Genomic DNA, 21,558 nt, shown 5'->3' on the forward strand with positions numbered 1-21,558 from the left:
TTAAAGAGCTGGTATGTTTCTATTATGGACTACTGTCATCTATTACATTTTCAGAGGAATCTTGGTAAAGCATTTACTAGTAAGGTGCAGAGAATTTCAGAGTCTTTTCTCCACATGGAACTGTCTAGTATTAATTTAGACTCTGATGACAATATACATATACTTGATTTTGATTGCCATTAATGATTCTTTAGAAACAGACCTCTTAGTGTTTTTTTTTTTTTCTAGGTCTTATATCTTTGCCACCTAACTTTCGTACTAGTTTTCACAAAAGACAGTGGTCAGTTTAATTATTATTCTGCAAAAAGACTGTGTGTGTGTGTGTTTTACTTACAGAAAATTTCAAACATAGAAATTGAGAGAATAGTAGAACCTTGAAGCTGTGTGTTCTACACACATCAATTTATGGCCATTGTTTTTGATCTACAGTATATTCCATCCATAAACCTCCTTCCCCAGATTATTTCAGATCACATCCCAGATATAGTTTTATTATGTTACTGTGTATCCCTAAGATATAAAATATTTTAGAAAACACCTAATCATAATGTTCTACCACCTATAAAAAATAACAATTCCTTAACATCAAATATCTGGTCTGTTCAATCTCAGTATCATAATTATTTTTTACAAGTAAGGTTTGTTGAAATCAGGGATCCATACAAGATTCACTGCAAAAATTTTTTGATGTTAATATCTCAGTCTCTTTTAATTTACAGAAGAGTCATACTACAAAAAGTTATTATTCATGATTTTTATATATAAACTTAATAATGTTATTAATAGTAACTGTGTCATAGTCATTTTTATTCTTTCCATATCATCTAACACAGTAGTGTGGAGGTTGGCCTTAAGAAAATATACTCTTTTTTTTTTTTTTTTGACAGGCAGAGTGGATAGTGAGAGAGAGAAACAGAGAAAAGTCTTCTTTTTTTGCCGTTGGTTCACCCTCCAATGGCCGCTGCGGCTGGAGCATTGTATCCGAAGCCAGGAGCCAGGTGCTTCTCCTGGTCTCCCATGCGGGTGCAGGGCCCAAGGACTTGGGCCATCCCCCACTGCCTTCCCGGGCCACAGCAGAGAGCTGGCCTGGAAGAGGGGCAACCAGGATAGAATCCGGCGCCCCGACCGGGACTAGAACCCGGTGTGCCAGCGCCACAAGGCAGAGGATTAGCCTGTTAAGCCACGGCACCGGCCTTTTTTTTTTTTTTTTTACAGGCAGAGAGAGAGACAAAGAGACAGAGAGAAAGGTCTTCCTTTGCCGTTGGTTCACCCTCCAATGGCCGCCACAGCCGCGGCCGGCACACTGCGCTGATCTGAAGCCAGGAGCCAGGTGCTTCTCCTGGTCTCCCATGGGGTGCAGGGCCCAAGCACTTGGGCCATCCTCCACTGCACTCCTGGGCCACAGCAGAGAGCTGGCCTGGAAGAGGGGCAACCGGGACAGAATCCGGCGCCCTGAAGGGGACTAGAATCCGGGGTGCCAGCGCTGCAAGGCAGAGGATTAGCCTATTGAGCCATGGCGCCGGCCCAGAAAATATACTCTTAAAAGCAAAGGTTACTTAGGAAACTTTTTCTTTTAAGGTTCATTTATTTACTTTAAAGGCAGGGTTACAAAGAGAGAGGGAGGCAAAGAGAAAGAGATCTTCCATCCACTGGTTCACTCTGGGTGAGGCCAGAGCCAGGAGCTTATTTGGGTCTCGATGGCAGGGACCCAAGTATTTGGGCCGTCTTCTGCTTTTTTTCCCAAGCTATCAGCAGGGAACTGGATCAGAAGTAGAGCAGCCGGGACATAAACCAGCATCCATATTGTATGCTGGTGTTGCAGGTGGACGGCCTTACCTGCTAACATCACAATGCTGGCCCCAGCAAACTTTTTTTTTAAAATGTATGTGTGTATTTTTTTTTTTTTTTTTTGATAGGCAGAGTGGACAGTGAGAGAGAGAGACAGAGAGAAAGGTCTTCCTTTTTCTGTTGGTTCACCCCCCAGTGGCCGCTGCGGCCGGTGCACTGTGCTGATCTGTAGCCAGGAGCCAAGTGCCTCTCCTGGTCTCCCATGCGGGTGCAGGGCCCAAGGACTTGGGCCACCCTCCACTGCCTTCCCAGGCCACAGCAGAGAGCTGGACTGGAAGAGGAGCAACCGGGACAGAATTCAGCGCCCCGACTGGGACTAGAACCCGGTGTGCCGGCGCCGCAGGCAGAGGATTAGCCTATTGAGCCATGGCGCCGGCCGTATGTGAGTATTTATAAGACAAAACTCTTCTATCCACTAGTTCATTCCTCAAATGTGTGCAAACAGTCAGAGCTGGGCCCAGCCAAAACCGGAGCCAGGAATTCTACCTAACCTCCTACATGGGTGGCAGGGACTTGAGTACTTGAGCCATCTTCTTCTGTGCACATTAGGAAGCTGGATTGGAAATGGAGGTTGGACTCAAACCCAGATCCCAACATGGGGCAGGTGTCCCAAGCAGCTGCTGCTTTTTTTTTTTTTTTTTTTTTTTTAAATACAGTTGCCATTGGCTTTCGGAATCCACTCAAAGCCACACTGCCTCTTTTTTTTTTTTTTTTTTTTTTTTAAGATTTATTTATTTATTTGAGTTACACAGAGATAGGAGAGGCAAAGAGAAAGAGAGGTCTTCCATCTGATGGTTCACTCCCCAGTTGCCACAACAGCCAGAACGGGTGCAGGGGCCCAGGCACTTGAGCCATCTTCTACTGCTTTCCCAGGCCATAGCAGAGAGCTGGATTGGAAGTGGAGCAGCCGGGTCTTGAACTGGCGCCCATATGGTATGTTGCTTCAGGCCAGGGCATTAACCCACTGTGCCACAGCGCCAGTCCCAACCAAGCAACTTCTTAACCTGCTGCACCAAAATGCCCACCCCACAAACTTTTTCTTAAAAGGACAGAGAGTAAATATTTTAGGTTTTGCAGGGTATATGGTCTCTGGTACAATTTTTCAGGCCTGTTACAGCTGCTCAGCTTTGCCATTATAGCACAAAAGCAAATATAGGCAATTTGTAAATGAATGACATATATATATATATATATGTACACACACACACACACATATATATTAAGATTTTATTTATTTATTTGAGAGGTAGAGTTACAGACAGTGAGAAGGAGAGACAGAGAGAAAGATCCTCCCTCCACTGGTTCACTCCCCAGATGGCCACGATGGCTGGAGCTGTGCCAATCCAAAGCCAGGAGCCAGGAGTTCTTCCCGGTCTCCCACACGGGTGCAGGGGCCCAAGGACTTGGGCCATCTTCTACTGCTTTCCCAGGCCATAGCAGAGAGCTGGACCAGAAGAGGGGCAGCCAGGACTAGAACCAGTGCCGACATGGGATGCTGGAGCCACAGGTGGAGGATTAACCTGCACCATGGCGCCAGCCCCCAAGGTGACTGTATATTAAAAACAGGTGGCCAGCCCTAGTTTGCTCATCTCTGTTCTACTATATTTGTTTGTTTTTCAGAATGTGTTCTATGCATCGCTAGGTTTTTGTGAGAGTGTCAGAAGCTCAGGGCCAATAGGATGAGTATTGGTAACACTTAACCTTGGCCGGCGCCGGGGCTCACTAGGCTAATCCTCCGCCTTGCGGCGCTGGCACACTGGGTTCTAGTTCGGGTCTGGGCACTGCATTCTGTCCTGGTTGCTCCTCTTCCAGTCCAGCTCTCTGCTGTGGCCCGGGAGTGCAGTGGAGGATGGCCCAAGTCCTTGGGCCCTGCACCTGCATGGGAGACCAGGAGAGGCACTTGGCTCCTGGCTACGGATCAGCAGGGTGCGCCGGCCGCAGCGCGCCAGCCGCAGCGGCCATTGGGGGGTGAACCAACAGAAAAAGGAAGACCTTTCTCTCTGTCTCTCTCTCTCACTGTCCACTCTGCCTGTCAAAAAAAAAAACTTAACCTTTACTATCCCACCTCATCTGGAGCTCTACCCTGTGCATTTTATGTATTGAGTTTCATATAAGATTTATTTGCAGAGAATTTTCATATTTAAAAAAATAGGAGTTAAAATTCACAGGTTTATGACATACTCCTGGTCTTTATAGTAACAATAACAATACCACACTGCCAGCCCTCTGTTTTTTTATGATTAGGTTCAAGTTAAACATTTTTGGCATATTATAGCAAAAAGCGTGTTGTCTTTTTTTTTTTTTTTTTGACAGAGTGGACAGTGAGAGAAATAGAGAGACAGAGAGAAAGGTCTTCCTTTACCGTTGGTTCACTTTCCAATGGCCGCCATGGCCGGCGCACCGCACTGATCCAAAGGCAGGAGCCAGGTGCTTCTCTGGGTCTCCCATGGGGTGCAGGGCCCAAGCACTTGGGCCATCCTCCACTGCACTCCCGGGCCACAGCAGAGAGCTGGCCTGGAAGAGGGGCAACCGGGACAGAACCGGCGCCCTGACCGGGACTAGAACCTGGTGTGCCGGCGCCACAAGGCAGAGGATTAGCCTAGTGAGCCGCGGTGCCAGCCACGTGTTGTCTTTTTAAGATTTACTTATTTGAAAGGCAGAGAGGTCTTTCATTCACTGGTTCACTCCCCAAATGGCCAAAACAGCCAGGACAGGGCCAGGCTGAAACCAAGAACCAGGAACTTCCTCCAGGTCTTCCACATTGGTGCAGGGACCCAAGGACTTGTGTTGCCATCTACTGCTTTCCCAGGCACATTAGCAGGGAGCTGTATTGTGGAGCAGCTGGGACTCGAACAGGCGCCCATGTGGAATGCTGGCATTGCAGGCAGTGGCTTAACCCACTACACCACAATGCCAGACTCAAGTATTGTGCTTGTAAATGTACGAGGGATCAGATAATAGCTTGTTTTATTGAGGTTATTAAATTTGATTCTCTTATTAAGATGGTGTCTACTAGGTTTCTTCTGTGAAGGCATTTTTTTAATTTTTATTTTTATTTTTATTTTTTGGTGATCAGTGTGTTGTCTTTGGGCTTCTGCTTTGAGGATGCTTGGATATCCTATTCCCAAACAGGCATACATCTGCATTTAGTAGCCATTGGTGACTCTTGCTTAAATTACTACTATGGTAGTTAATGGTGATTTTCGTAATCCCATAATTTCTTCTGCATTGGTTAGCCGATATTGTTTTGTGAAGAGTAACTTCTTCCTCGTAATGTTTCTTTTCAATACATTATGGACTTATGAATTGATTTTGTAAAAAGATTTTATTTATTTGTTAGAAAGGCAGAGTGAGAGAGGAGAGTCCGAGAGATCTTCCATCTACTGGTTCATTCCCTAAATGGTCACAATGACTGGAACTGGGCCGCTGAAGCCAGAGTCTGGAAGTTTATGTGGATCACCTTACATGGGTGATGGGGACATAAGCATTTGGGCCATCTTCCACTACTCTCCTAGACACATTGGCAGGGAGCTGGATCAGAAGCAGAGCAGCTGAGACTCAAAATGGCACTCTGAAATGGAATGCCAGCGTTGCAAGCAGTGGCTAAACCTGCTATACCAGAGTGCTGACCTATTGCAGAAAAATTAATCTATTTGAGAGGCAGAAAGAGATAGAGGGAGAGAGCTCTCATGCACTGGTTGAGTACTCAGATGGCCAGGACTGGGCCAGGACTGAAGGTAGGAACTGGAAACTCAATCTAGGCCTCCCACATGAGCGGCAGAAATTTAGTTATTCAAGCCATCACTCGTCTCTCAGGGTTTGCATTGGCAGGGAGCTGGAGTCAGGAACCAGATTTGGGTATTGAATCCAGGCACAACAAGATGGGATGGAGGCATCCTAACCTGTCTTTTCTTTCTTTCTTTCTTTCTTTCTTTTTTTTTTTTTTGACAGGCAGAGTGGACAGTGAGAGAGAGAGAGACAGAGAGAAAGGTCTTCCTTTGCTGTTGGTTCACCCTCCAATGGCCGGCGCACCGCGCTGATCCGAAGGCAGGAGCCAGGTGCTTCTCCTGGTCTCTCATAGGGTACAGGGCCCAAGCACTTGGGCCATCCTCCACTGCACTCCCGGGCCATAGCAGAGAGCTGGCCTGGAAGGGGGGCAACTGGGACAGAATCTGGCACCCCGACCGGGACTAGAACCTGGTGTGCCGGTGCCGCTAGGCGGAGGATTAGCCTGTTGAGTCACGGCGCCGGCCCCTAACCTGTCTTAACTACTGAACAAACAGCTGCTTCTATTATAGACATAATTAGGTAAAATTTACTGAGGGAGGCCAGTGCTGTGATGCAGTAGGTTAATCCTCCGCCTGTGCTGCTGGCATCCCACATGGGCGCTGGTTGTAGTCGCGGCTGCTCGTCTTCCAGCTATCTGCTATGACCTGTAAAAGCAGTAGAAGATGGCCCAGGCACTTGGGCCCTAAGTGCTTGGGCCTCAGCACCTGCATGGGAGGCTCACAAGAATCTCCTGGCTCCTGGCTTTGGATTGGTACAGATAAGGCTGTTGTGGCTATTTGGAGAGTGAACCAGCAGATGGAAGACCTCTCTGTCTCTCCTTCTCTGTAACTGTCCTTCTCCTTCTCTGTCCTGTCTGTAACTCTACGTCTCAAATAAATAAATAAAATGTTTAAAAAAGAAATCTACTGAGGAAAAAGTACAGCCATGATCTAGCCCAGCTCAAGCTACTGTTAACAGTTATATATAAATATAGTATATATATATATTATAGAAAATATAGTTACATATATAAAAATATAGTTTTATATATAGTTATATATAAATATATAACAAATATATATATATAAATATATAAATATAGTTATAGATAAATATAGTTATATATAACTATAAACATTATAGTTATATAGATTATAATATATATGTGGATAACTTTCCTTTTTTGGAATTAGCTTTTAACAGTAGGTTTTACTTATTTTTTTAAAGAGAAGACAGAGAAATTCTCTCCCTCTTTCTCTGTAATTCTGACGTTCAAATGAGCAAGAAGACAGAAATTTCTATCTGCTGATTCACTCCCCAAATAGCTGCAACAGCTGAGGCTGGGCCAGGCCAAAACCATGAGCCAGGAGCTTTTTTTGGGGTCTCACATGTGGGTGCTGAGGCCCAAGCACTTTGGGCCATCCCCTGCTGCTTTCCCAGGCACATTAGCAGGGAGCTGGATCAAAAGTGAAGTAGCCCAGACTCAAACTGGAACCTGTGTGGGATGCAGATGCTGCACACAGCATCTTAACCCACTACACTACAACACTGGCCCCAGTAGGTTTTATTTTAAACCAATTTTTTTCTTGTCTTTTTAATAGTTTAGAGAATCCCTGTGAGCTGTCATCCAGCTTCAACAATTATGAACATATGACCCACCTTTTCTGTGTATGCCATCCTACCCCTTACTCAAATCACCCCCAATAAATTATTTTGATATAATTTTCATTATATCGTTTCATCTAAAAAATATTTCAATATGTATCTTTGAAAGATAAGTCCTATTGTTTTATGTACACCTACAGTTATATTTTACCATTATAATACCAGTACCATTATAATGCCTATCAGCATCCCCCTTTCACTAATCAACTCATAATTTAAAAAAATGATATGTTGAGACTGGTATTGTGGCATAATGGGTAAAAGTGCTGCGTGTGATACTACCGTCCCATATGGGTGCTGGTTTGTGTCCCTATTACTCCACTTCTGATCCAGCTCCCTGCTAATGTGCCTGGAAAAGCAGCAGAGAATGACCCAAGTGCTTGGGCCCTTGCACCCATGTGGGAGACCCAGGTGGGGCTCTTGGCTCTTGACTTCATCTTGGTCCTGCCCTGACCATTGTGGCCATCTGGGGAGTGAACCAGTAGATGGACGATCTCTCTCTCTCTCTCTCTGTCTCTCCCTCTTTCTCTCTATAAATCTGCCATTCAAATAAAATAAACCTTTAAAATGTGTTTAAATAATGATACACATTTCTTTTACTGTTTTTGTTTTTTTATTTTAATTTTAGCTCCCACAGATAAGAGAGTACATGCAGTATTTGTCTTGCTTTTTCCGGCTTATTCGCTTCACATGACGTCCCCCAGTTGCAGCCACTTTGATTCAAATGATAGGATTTCAGTTTTTTTGTAGCTGAATAATATTCCCCTGTGTGTGTGTGTGTGTGTGCGCGCGTCCATTCATCTGATGATGGATATCTTGGTTGATTCCACGTTTTGGCTGTTATAAACAATGCTGCTATAAAGGTGGCAGAGCAGCTATCTCTGATACAATGTGTTCATGTCCTTTGGGTAAGTGGTTATATATAATGGGATCTTTGGATCATATGCAAGTCTATTTCTAGTTTTTAAAAAAATCATACTGTTTTCCAAAGTGGCTGCACTAATTTACAGTTTCCATTCTTCTTATAACCCAATTCCATCTATTTGGGATCATTTTTCTTTAGTCTGAAGAGCTCATTTTAGTATATTTTATTTCCAAATTCAGGCCAACCACAGATGAATTACTTAACAGAGATTTCTTTGTTTGAAAACAGTTGTCTCAGCCGGCGCCGTGGCTCACTAGGCTAATCCTCCGCCTTGCAGCGCCGGCACACCAGGTTCTAGTCCTGGTCGGGGCACCGGATTCTGTCCCGGTTGCCCCTCTTCCAGGCCAGCTCTCTGCTGTGGCCCGGGAAGGCAGTGGAGGATGGCCCAAGTCCTTGGGCCCTGCACCCGCATGGGAGACCAGGAGAAGCACCTGGCTCCTGGCTTCGAATCAGTGAGATGCACCAGCCGCGGCGGCCATTGGAGGGTGAACCAACGGCAAAAGGAAGACCTTTCTCTCTGTCTGTCTCTGTCCACTCTGCCTGTCCAAAAAAAAGAAAAAAGAAGAAAGAAAACAGTTGTCTCACCTTCATTTGTGAAGGGTGTTTTTACTGAGAACTGAATACTAATTAGGCAGTGATGTTTATGGGGGTGTGGGATAAACATTTAAATACAGATTACAGTATACGTAGGGTTTTTAATTTTTGCTAAAGTCTGTACAAGTAGTACTGTCTACTTCATATTGCATCAGATTGGGAGGCATATATTATCTGGTTATCATTCTGTGATTTTTTTTAAAAAAAGATTTATTTATTTACTTTAAAGGCAGAGTTACAGAGAGGCAGAAAGAGAGAGAGAGAGATCTTCCATTCTCTGGTTCACTCCCCACAGGGCTGCAATGGCCAGAGCTGCACTGATCCAAAGCCAGGAGCCAGGAGTTTCTTCCAGGTCTCCCACGTGGGTGCAGGGACCCAAGGACTTGGGCCATCTTCTGCTTTCCCAAGCCACAGTAGAGAGCTGGATCGGAAGTGGAGCAGCTGGGACTCAGACCGGCACCCATATGGGATGTTGGCACTGTGGACAGCCGCTTTACCCGCTACTCCATAGCGCCAGTCCCTGTCTGTGATTTTAAGATCAATTAGAGTCCGGCACTTTGGCTTGGCAAGTAAAACCGCTGCCCGCAGTGCCGACATCCCATATGGGATAAAACTTCATGAATGAGGAAGGTCAGGATGAGAGAAGGCAACTTGTACTTGGGTTTCTGGCTGTGCTTATTGCAGAATACTCAGTTTAGAGAATATCTGAGTAATTCAACTGTATTGATTTTACTGTATAATTTGTGCTTCTTTACTGACAGTCCAATTGATATTTATTTTTTTAAAGATTTATTTATTTATTTATTTGAAAGTTAGAGTTACAGAGAGAGGTAGAGACAGAGAGAGAGGTCTTCCATCCACTGGTTCACTCCCCAGATGGCCGCAATGGCTGGAGCTGTGCCAGTCCGGAGCCAGGAGCCAGGAGCTTCTTCCGGGTCTCCCACGTGGGTGTAGGGGCTTGAGGACTTGGGCCATCTTCTACTGCTGTCCCATGTGGGCCATAGCAGAGAACTGGATCAGAAGAGGAACAGCCAGGACTAGAACCAGCGCCCATATGGGATGCCAGCATTTCAGGCCATGGTGTTAACCTGCTGTGCTGCAGCACTGTCCCCAATCCAACTGATATTTATTTAACCCCACTATAACCCAGATACTATGGTACTGGCTAAGGATACAGTACTGACCAAAAGAGAAGTCTTGTGCTCTCATGAAGCTTACAGCTCATGAAACTTATTTTATCTGTGAGGAAAATAGATAAAATTTATGAAAAATAAGGCAAAAAGAAAGTATGGATAATGATTGGAGCAGAGAAAAGGTGGGAGGTCTTTTTAATTGAAAGATCCAAGAAGACTTCTTGAGGTGGTATTTGAATGGAGTCATTCCATGTAAAGGGAATAAAGACCCTAAAGCAAGAGTGTGTTAGGTGTGTTTCTGATTGCCACCACAGTGATGGAAGAGAATGAGCAACAGCGGAAAAAGGGGAGGTGACCCAGGCTTTTTGTGCTTTATTCTAAATATAATGAAAAGCCTTAGAGAGATTGAGAATAAGGGAGGATGACGTAATCTAATTGTGGTTACTATGTGGAAAATGGCCTGTGTAGGGACAGGAGCAAAAATAGAATCAAGGAGACTGAGCAGGGGGCTGTTTGTATTATTCCAGGCAAGATCTTGTGTGTGTGTGGATTGTGGTGGTAGCGTGAGGTGAAGAAGTTGTCAGATTTGGGAACATTTTAAAAGTGGAACCTAAAGAATTTGTTGGAATGTAAGATAGAGAAGACGACTCAGGAGATACCAAATTTTACCCCAAACAGTTGGGTTAATGAGGACTTCATTTTTTGAGAATGGGAACACTGGGTCAGGAGCAGTTTTGCAGAAGGAAATTATGAATATGATTTTGCTTGTAATTTTAGGATGCTTAGTGAGTAACCAAATAGAAATCTGTTGAATAGAGTAGTACATACAATTCTAGAAGTAACCGAGAAATATTTCAGCATATTTGTATGCTGCTGACAGTGATCTAAAAACAAGGGAAATTGATGATTCAGGAGAGATGATAGCAGGAAGGGAATACTTAAATAAGCATGAGACATTCGTATGAAGGATCAAATGGAAAAATTAGCCTTAGATAGCTATGTGGGCGGTTCATCCTGTGAGGGAAGGTAGGTGTGTATGCAGGTAGATTAGTAGTTTTGGTGGTCAAACAACATGGAAATTTCCCCAAGTACTCCTTTTCTCATCAGAAAAGAAGTTTGAAAGCTTGGTGGTTTAACACTGGAAAATTAGAATAGCAGAGTACACCACAGAACAAAGGACAAAGCTCACATAAATAATCTAAAAGGACACAGAAAAAACATTTGACAAAATTCAGCACTTTTTTTTTTTTAAGATTTATTTATTTATTTGAAAGTCAGAGTTACACACAGAGAGAAGGAGAGGCAGAGAGAGAGAGAGGTCTTCCATCCGCTGGTTCACTCCCCAGATGGCCGCAATGGCTGGAGTTGTGCCAATCCGGAGCCAGGAGCCAGGAGCTTCTTCCGGGTCTCCAACGTGGGTGCAGGGGCCCGAGGACTTGGGCCATCTTCTACTGCTTTCCCAGGCCATAGCAGAGAGCCAGTTCGAAAGTGGAGCAGCCAGGACTTGAACCCATATGGGAAGCCGGCACCGCATGCGGCGACTTCACCTGTTATGCCACGGCACTGGCCCCAGCACATCTTCTCCCCACCCCCCAAGAAACCTTTTATTTAATGAGTACAAATTTCATGAGTACAACTTTAGGAATATAGTGATTTTGCCCATCATACCCGCCTTCCCACCCCCACTCCCACCCTGCCTCCTTTTCTCTCTACCATTCCCAATCTCATTCTGCATTAAGATACATTTTCAATTAACTTTATACACAGAAGACTAACTCTATACTAGTAAAGATTTCAACAATTTGTACACACACACAAAAAAAATATAAAAACCTGTTTGAGAACAAGTTTTACAGTCAGTTCTCATAGTACAACTCATTGAGGACAGAGATCCTGCATGGGGAGTAAGTGCACGGTGACTCCTCTTGTTAATTTAACAATTAACAGTATATCAGTGATTACCTGAGACTCTTGCATGAGCTGCCAAGGCTATGGAAGCCTTTTGAGTCCACAATGTTTGTCATTATTTAGACAAGGCCATAAGCAAAGTGGAAGTTCTCTTCCCTTCAGAGAAAAGTACATCCTTCTTTGATGGCCCCTTCTTTTCACTGGGTTCTCACAGAGATCCTTCATGTAGGACTTTTTTTTTTTTTTGCCATGGTATCTTGGCTTTCCATGCCTGAAATGCTCTTCATGGGCTTTTCATCCAGACCAGAATGCCTTAAGGGCTGATTGTGATGTCAGAGCAGCACAGCTTAATGATAAAATATTGACAGACTAGTAGATAGGAACTTCCTAAATTTGATAGAGATCTTCTATAAAAAACCCACAACTAACATTGTACTTAGTGATGGAAGACTAAAAGCTTTCCCTAAGGTCAGAATCAAGAGACCAGTGTCCACTCTTGCCACTTCTGTTCAAAATGGTACTGAAGGTTCTAGCCAAGACAATTAGGAAAGAAATAAAAAGTACCCATATTGGAAAGGAAGAAATAAAATACTCCAACAGATGACATTTTATAAATAGAAAAATTCTAGAGAATCCACTAAAATCAAACAAGTTCTTAGAACTAATAAAATGAGTTGAGCAAGTTTGTGGGGTACAAAGTCATTATACAAAATTAACTATATTTTATGCACTAGCAATGAACAATCTGAAAATGAATTTAACGGTTCCCATTTAAATAGTATCAGAAGGAATAAAATGCATATTTGAGAAAAGAAATGTAAAACTTATACTCTAAACTACAAAGCATTGTTGAAAAAAATTAAAAAGCCTAAATAAATGATGCTGTGATTTAAATTCTGTTTGTTCCCTTAATGTGGAAATTTAATCTCCATTTTGAGGTTGGTAGTTAGAGGGAAAAAATTTAATCCAGCTATGTTATTTAGAGGAGGAACCTTTGAGAGACCATAGAATTGAATAAATCATTAGAGTGGAGCCCTATGGACTGAATCCTGATGACTTTATAACAAGAAGGAGAAACATCAGAGATAACACACACATGCATGCTACCTGTCTCTTGTGTTATCTGATGCCCTACAACCTCTAGGACTCTGGCAGCAAGAAGACCATTACCTGAGGGGGGTCCCTTGCATCTCCAGAATTGTCTTGTTGGAATATGAGTTTTGGGATCATCTTATCAGTTTTTACAAAGAAGTTTGCTTTGAATTTGTAGAGATTTGAAATAAACCTCTTTTTTTAATGAAGTAGCCTGCCTCAAGTATTTCATTATACTAACAAAAAAATGGACCATTACAAATAGATATCTCATCATGTTCAAGGTTTAGAATATTTTATAGTATTCACCAAATTAATTCACAGATTCAAAATCGCTATCAAAGTCTCAACTAACTTCTTTGCAGAAATTGTTAAATTGATCTTAAAATTCAAATTGAACTATTTAAGGATTTCAAAGTCTATAAAAATGGAATTATAAAGATTATATTATTTTGGTACAGAAAATTTTTGGACCCATGATTTTTTTTTTAAAGATTTATTTTATTTATTTGAATTCAGAGTTACAGAGAGAGGTAGAGACAGAGAGAGCAATCTTCCATCCGCTGGTTCACCCCCCAGATGGCTGCAATGGCCAGAGCTGTGCCGATCCGAAGCCAGGAACTTCTTCCAGGTCTTCCACATGGGTGCGGGGTACCCAGGACTTGGGCCATCTTCTACTGCTTTCCCAGGCCATAGGAGAGCTGGATCGGAAGAGTAGCCAGGACTAGAACTGGTGCCCATATGGGATGCCGGCTCTTCAGGCCAGGGCTTTAACCCACTGCGCCACAGTGCCAGCCTTATGATTTTTTTTCAACATACATTTTCTATGAACTTTTTTAAGATCTCACATACAAGGGACCCATGATAGAATAGTCTTGGAAAAGAATAAAGTTCAGAGTTCACACGTTGAAATGTTATGACTTACTAAATCAAGACAGTGAAGTGTTGGCATAATTACAGATATATAGATCAAACACAATTGAGGACCAAGAAATATGCTTGTTAACCATTGATATTTGACAAGGATATCATGACCATTAATGGGGGAAATAGTCTTTTTCAATAAATGGCACCATGATAACTGAAGATCCAAATGCACTACCATTCACTGTATACAAAAAATGGATCAAAGTCCTCAGTGTAAGTTCTTAAAGTTTTATAAACTTCCAAAAGGCATATAATATAAGGACCTTATATCTAGCAATGGATTCTTTTTTTTTTTTTTTTTTTTTTTTTAAACAGAATGGACAGTGAGAGAGAGAGACAGAGAGAAAGGTCTTCCTTTTGCTGTTGGTTCACCCTCCAATGACCTTATATCTAGCAATGGATTCTTTTTTTTTTTTTTTTTTAAACAGAATGGACAGTGAGAGAGAGAGACAGAGAGAAAGGTCTTCCTTTTGCTGTTGGTTCACCCTCCAATGGCTGCGGTGGCCGGCGCACCTCGCTGATCCGAAGGCAGGAGCCAGGTGTTTATCCTGGTCTCCCATGCGGGTGCAGGGCCCAAGCACTTGGGCCATCCTCCACTGCACTTCCGGGCCACAGCAGAGAGCTGGCCTGGAAGAGGGGCAACCGGGACAGAATCCGGTGCCCCGACCGGGACTAGAACCCGGGGTGCCGGCGCCGCAAGGCGGAGGATTAACCTATTGAGCCACGGCGCCGGCGCAGTGGATTCTTATCTAACACCAAAAGCAAAAGCAATCAAAGGGGGGAAAAACAGATAAATTGTGCTTCATCAAAATTTAAAGCTTGTTTATTGAAGGACGTTATCAAGGAAATGAAGACAGCTTACAGAATGGGAGGAAATATTTGCAAATCATATATTGATAAGAATTTGGTATCTAGATATATAAAGAAATCTTACTACTCAACAGTAAAAAAGCAAAACAGCCCTATAGAAAAATGGGAGGTGCGGAGCGGCGGCGACGGCGGCCGGGTCTTCCTCCTCTTGCCGCGGGGCCAGATCCCCCGACGGTGTCCAGCTGCGTTTAAGTCTGGCCGGTGCCACCTGTCTCCGCAATGCCCCCCAAGAAACAGGCTCAGGCCGGGGGCAGCAAAAAGGCGGAGCAGAAAAAGAAGGAAAAGATTATCGAAGACAAAACTTTTGGTCCAAAGAATAAGAAAGGAGCAAAGCAACAGAAGTTTATTAAAGCTGTCACTCATCAGGTTAAATTTGGTCAACAAAATCCACGTCAGGTAGCACAAAGTGAAGCTGAGAAGAAATTGAAGAAAGATGACAAGAAGAAAGAATTACAGGAACTAAATGAGCTCTTCAAGCCTGTAGTTGCTGCTCAAAAAATTAGTAAAGGTGCAGATCCCAAGTCCGTGGTATGTGCATTCTTCAAGCAAGGACAATGTACTAAAGGAGATAAGTGTAAATTCTCTCATGACTTGACTTTGGAGAGAAAATGTGAAAAGCGAAGTGTTTACATTGATGCAAGAGATGAAGAACTTGAAAAAGATACTATGGATAATTGGGATGAGAAAAAGCTGGAAGAAGTAGTGAACAAGAAGCACGGTGAGGCGGAAAAGAAAAAACCAAAAACTCAAATAGTATGCAAGCATTTCCTTGAAGCCATTGAAAACAACAAGTATGGCTGGTTTTGGGTTTGCCCTGGAGGGGGCGATAATTGCATGTATCGCCATGCACTTCCTCCTGGATTTGTGTTGAAAAAAGACAAAAAGAAAGAAGAGAAAGAGGATGAAATTTCATTAGAAGATCTAATTGAAAGAGAGCGTTCTGCCCTAGGCCCAAATGTTACCAAAATCACTCTAGAATCTTTTCTTGCATGGAAAAAAAGGAAAAGACAAGAAAAGATTGATAGACTTGAACAAGATATGGAAAGAAGAAAAGCTGACTTCAAAGCAGGCAAAGCACTAGTGATCAGTGGTCGTGAGGTGTTTGAATTTCGTCCTGAATTGGTCAATGATGATGATGAAGAAGCAGATGATACCCGTTACACCCAAGGAACAGGTGGTGATGAGGTTGATGATTCAATGAGCGTCAATGACATAGATTTAAGCCTGTACGTCCCAAGAGATGTAGATGAGACAGGTATTACTGTAGCCAGTCTTGAAAGATTCAGCACATATACTTCAGATAAAGATGAAAACAAATTAAGCGAAGCTTCTGGAGGTAGGGCTGAAAATGGTGAAAGAAGTGATCTGGAAGAAGACAATGAAGGGGAAGGGCAGGAAAATGGAGCCATCGATGCCGTTCCTGTTGATGAAAATCTTTTTACTGGGGAAGATTTGGATGAACTAGAAGAAGAATTAAACACACTTGATTTAGAAGAATGACACCAAGCAAGTCAATGACAAAATTAAGTCAGCTCAACGTGAGTTGAAATTGACTACATTAATTTTTTTCCGCCTAGAATCAACAGGATGTTTGTTTCTCATGCTGATTCTGGAGGGTTTGTTTTCCTCCAAAAAAGGAATATTCTCCCTACATCTTCTCTTCTGACTTTGACTACATCTCATAGTAAGTTCAGAGTAGTTCATGATAAATTGAAAATATAATGGTCATTGCAGAAAATGATTGATTGTTGTAACTGTCCACTCAAGTAGGAATTGTAACTGCTTTTTCAGCTTTTGGTTCTCATTGGGCATGTGTTATTACCCTGAACAACATAAATTTACTTTAAAATACCCTTCATTTGATGCAGTTTTTAGTGAGTGATTTCATTTCCTTTGTATTTATATGTTTAAAAGACTGCCTGAATATGAGAACTGTACTTCATAAAGGAAACTGCATATGCAGATTCAGTATTGTATATCTTTGGACAAGTAGATGGACATTTAAAATGGGACTTTAATCTGACAGGATCAGTTATAATGCCCTGTGTTAAACTGTTCAAAAGTTTTCCCTCTTCTTTTTTGCCAATAAAGTTGTAAATAAAGACCGTCATACATTAAAAATTAAAAAAAAAAAAAAGAAAAAGAAAAATGGGAAATGAACTTGAGTAGATTTTTCTCCAAAGAAGATGATCAGATGTCCAATAAGCAGGTGGGCATTGTGGCACAGTGAGTTAAGCCACCTCTTCTGATGCTAATATCCCATATTGAAGTGCTGGCTCAAGTCCTGGCTGTTCCACTTCTGATCCAGCTCCACCTGAAAAAGCAGTGGATGATGGCTCAAGTTCTGGGGCCCCTACAACCCTTGTGGGAGGCCAGGATGGAATAGAATTCCTGGCTTCTGGCTTTGGCCTGGCCAGACCTGCCCATTGTGAGCATTAGGGGACTGAACCAGCAGATGAAAGATCTCACTTTCAGCCGGTGCCTCGGCTCACTTGGCTAATCCTCCGCCTGCAGTGCCGGATTCTGTCCCGGTTGCCCCTCTTCCAGGCCAGCTGTCTGCTGTGGCCCGGGAGTGCAGTGGAGGATGGCCTAAGTCCTTGGGCCCTGCACCCATATGGGAGACCAGGATAAGCACCTGGCTCTTGCCTTCGGATCAGTGCAGAGCGCTGGCCACAGTGCACCAGCCGCAGCGGCCATTGGGGGGTGAACCAACAGAAAAGGAAGACCTTTCTCTCTGTCTCTCTCTCTCACTGTCCACTCTGCCTGTCAAAAATTTAAAAAAAAAAAAGAAAGAAAGATAAATCTCACTTACTCCCTACCTCTCTTCTCTGTGGCTCTGCCTTTCAAATAAGTAAATAAATAAGTAAATTTTTAAAAACCCAACGAGTATTTGAAAAGATACCCAGCATTGTTAGCCATCAGGGAAATATAAGTCAAAAGCACAATGAGATACCAATTCATACCCACTAAGATGACTATGTAAAAAAAAAAGGGGGGGGGGGGCGGCACCATGCGCAGTAGGTTATCCTCCGCCTGCGGCGCTGTCATTCCATATGGGCACCAGTTCTAGTCCTGCCTGCTCCTCTTCTGGTACAGCTCTCTGCTATGGCCTGGGAAAGCGGTAGAAGATGGTCCAATTCCTTGGACCCCTGCACCCATGTGGGAGACCAGGAGGAAGCACCTGGCTTCTGGCTTCGGATCGGCGCAGCGCCGGCCGTTGCAGCCATCTGGGGAGTAAGCCAACTGATGGAAGCCCTTTCTCTCTGTTTCTCCCTCTCACTGTCTGTAACTCTAACTCTCAAATAAAATAAATAAAATCTTAAAAAAAAAAAAAAGGAAAATAGCAAGCATTGGTGAGAAAATGGAGAATTGGAACCCTAGTACATTTTTGGTAGGAATGTAACATGGTGCAGCCACTGTAGGAAGAAAGGATAAAGTACTAATATGTGCTGTAAGATGGATGCAAATTGAAACATTTCTTAAGTGAAAATAGCCAGTAACACAAGGCCATATATTGATTGTGTGATTCCATCGATAGACATGCCCAGAATGGACAATTCCATACAGAAAGTAGCTTAGTGGTTGCTTAACCTGGGGACTTGTGGAGAAATGGAGTATAATTATAAACAAGAACAAGTTCTCTTTGGGTTAATGAAAATGTTCTAAAATTAATTGTGATGGTTACAAAGTTCTTCAAATATACTAAGAATCATTGAGACGTAGTTTATTAATGTATGGGTAAATTACACATTGTATGAGATATCTAATAAAGCTGGTACATTGGAACAAAGGAATGGTAGTAAAGTCAGGATGGATGTTAGAAGTCTGAGGAAAACAGAGATCTGAAATAGTCTATACAAGAGCAGAAGAATAAACTGACTCAGGAAACAGCAGGATTGCTAAGCTGTACTAAGGAACCACTTGAAATTTGTGATCTTAAATAAAATAAAAAGTGAGCCCAGTCAGCACTATCATGTATGTTTTTTCCTTTTATGTTCAGCAGAAAGAGGCATAAACAGGTGAAGAGTTGGATTTAACCAAAATTGGATATTGCCACAGAATATAATGAAAGGAAGCTGAATTTTCTTATTAATAAGGAATTGTTAGCAAAGGAATTATTAATATAATTGTATGATCTAAATCAGGTAAAAAGGGAAGCAAGGACACAAGGTATAAGACAGTGTAAAGGTGATGAGGTCAATGTATCAGATGTCTTAGTGGGCCAGGGTGTTACAGGGAATAAAGTTGAAAAGATAGGTGATGGTGACTGAGAGAACGGACACCTGCAATTGAAATCTGGGAAATAACATTGTTATTAATGATAAGCCCAACCAGGGTTCCTCATCAGAACAGTAGAACACAAAAAAATGAATTGACTGACTGCCTTAAGTCTGTGAAGGATGGTACATAGCTGGTGCCATTCTAGATGTAGAGGACAGAAGTTGATTCATAACATAAAGTAGATGCCTTAAGGCATTAGGTTTTTCTCACAGAACCCTCATAAGAAAAGCTGAGACCCTGTAAAACTGATGACAGTAAACAGAACAAGAGGTCAAGGAACTGAGAAGCCAGAGTAGTGCATGGATCACATCTTGGGCTGAACCTACAAAAACTACAACTTTGGAGTCGGCACTGTGGCATAGCGGGTAAAGCCTCTGCCTGTAGTGCCAGCATCCCATATAGGTGCCAGTTTGAGTCCTGGATGCTCCACTTCTGCTCCAACTCTTTGCTATGGACTAGGAAAGCATTCATAGAAGATGGCCCAAGTCCTTGGGCCCCTGCACCCATGTGGGAGACCCAGAAGGAGCTCCTGGCTCCTGGCTTCAGATTGGCACAGCTCCAGCCATTGCGGCCATCTGGGGAATGAACCAGCGGATGGAAGACCTCTCTCTGTAACTCTGCCTTTCAAATAAATACATAAATCTTTAAAAAAAAAAAAATTACAACTTCATTTGGTTCAGTCCAGTATGTTGATAGTGAAATCACCAAGAATGATGGTAAGAGTGGTTAAAAAAAAGATAGTAAGGGATACATTACAGTTTTCTTTTTTAAAAAAGTATTTATTTGAAAGGCAAGGGTAAAGAGAGAGAGAAGAGACACAGAAATCTTCCATCCACTGATTCACTCCCCAAATGCCCGCAACAGCCAGGACTGGACCAAGCTGAAGCCAGGAGTTTCTTTTGGATCTCCCATGTGAGTGGCAGGGACCAAGGACTTAAGCCACCCTCCACTACTTTCCCAGGTGTGTTAGCAGACCAGAAGTAGAACAGCCCAGACTCGAAACAGTGCCCATATGGGATGCTGGTGCTGCAGGCCATGGCATAACCTGCTGTGCCACAACGCCAGCTCTACAGTTTTCAGTGAATGGCCAGGAAGTGGTAGGGATTGTGGAGGGCAGGAGGCTGTCCAGGAAGATAGGTAGGAGGAATGGCACAATAGTTTATGCTTCAAATTATATTTTTCTAACAGTCTGAAAGCAGCAGTGAGGTGTAAGGAAGATATCTTATCTCACCTTCAGGTCCAGCAGTATTGTGGTGTATAGAAGGAGAAATATCCAATACTTGAGAAGATATAAGGAGAAGCAATATCCTTAGTACTATTTTCTCTCAGTTATAGCAAGAAGATGGAGGGAACTTTCACTGAGGAGGCTGAGAATTTAGGGTATTTTGCTAACCACTGACATGATTTCAGAGGGCAGAGTCATTTTGAGGATGGGAATATGAGACTGAGTTGGATTAAAACTGTCTTCCTAGATGACAGATTACAGACAGTTGGCAATCTAGGTGACAAGGGCTGCCAGAGGAGACTTGGGTTTCTTGCAGTTCCTAAGACAAACAGATATAATGCGTGATAGGTCCTGTCAGCTCTTTAAAGAACAGCACTGACCAGTAGGATTTTCTGCAGTTAGAGAAGTGTTCTATATCTGTTACATTTGTATGGTAGCCACATGTGCCTGTTGAGCATTTTCAAATGTGGCCCATAGGACTAAGGGGTTCAGTTTTAAATTGCATTTTGTTCTAATTAAAATTTAAATCTGAGTACCCACATTTTGTAAGACAGTGGTAGATGATTAGTTCTGATAATAGCCTTTTTGTTGAAACTGGTTTGTGAGGTCACTTGTAGGCAGTCAGGCAAGATGGTTACCTCACTGCATGTACAGGCTGGAGGAGGGGTGGGCTTAGAAACACATGCAACTCTGTGACTCATTATTTTATGCCTAGGTAGTTAAGAGGTTGAAGGAGATGAACTGTGAATATCACTCTGCCGAATCTCTCTTCTTTGTTTATAAAATTTCTACTATCTTCTAGAAACCATTGTTTTCGCTATTCACTGTTTGCAGTACTAAAAGATATGGGTTTTTTTCTTTTTTCACTTTTGATTGCTTGTCTTTGAATTTTGGAAACAAATGTTCTATAATTCTTGGGTTATTATCCATTCTGGTGTTTATTTTTTTTAAGATTCATTTATTTGTTTGTTTATTTTGGACAGGCAGAGTTAGACAGAGAGAGAGAGAGACAGAGGGAGACAGAGAGAAAGATCTTCCTTTTTCCGTTGGCTGCTACGGCTGGCACGCTGCACCGATCCGAAGCCAGGAGCCTGGTGCTTCCTCCTGGTCTCCCGTGTGGGTGCAGGGCCCAAGGACCTGGGCCATCCTCCACTGTCCTCCTGGGCCACAGCAGAGAGCTGGACTGGAAGAGGAGCAACCGGGACAGAATCCAGCACCCCAGCCGGGTCTAGAACCCGGGGTGCTGACACCGCAGGCGGAGGATTAGCCAAGTGAGCCGGGGCGCCAGCCTCATTTATTTATTTGTAAGTCAGACTTACAGA

General features: G+C 42.9%; 2 protein-coding genes across 3 annotated transcripts in view; both read left to right on the top strand.

Moving 5' to 3' along the window:
• UIMC1 (ubiquitin interaction motif containing 1) overlaps positions 1-21,558 on the top strand; it is a 115,918-nt gene that overhangs the window by 81,695 nt on the left and 12,665 nt on the right. The window lies entirely within an intron of this gene.
• Positions 14,846-16,788, top strand: LOC133757810 (zinc finger CCCH domain-containing protein 15-like). The gene has a single exon (XM_062188644.1). The coding sequence runs from the start codon at positions 14,950-14,952 to the stop codon at positions 16,228-16,230; it is 1,281 nt and encodes a 426-aa protein (XP_062044628.1). The 5' UTR covers positions 14,846-14,949; the 3' UTR covers positions 16,231-16,788.

This window comes from Lepus europaeus, chromosome 4 (assembly GCF_033115175.1).
Source record: "Lepus europaeus isolate LE1 chromosome 4, mLepTim1.pri, whole genome shotgun sequence".
Classification (NCBI taxonomy): domain Eukaryota; kingdom Metazoa; phylum Chordata; class Mammalia; order Lagomorpha; family Leporidae; genus Lepus; species Lepus europaeus.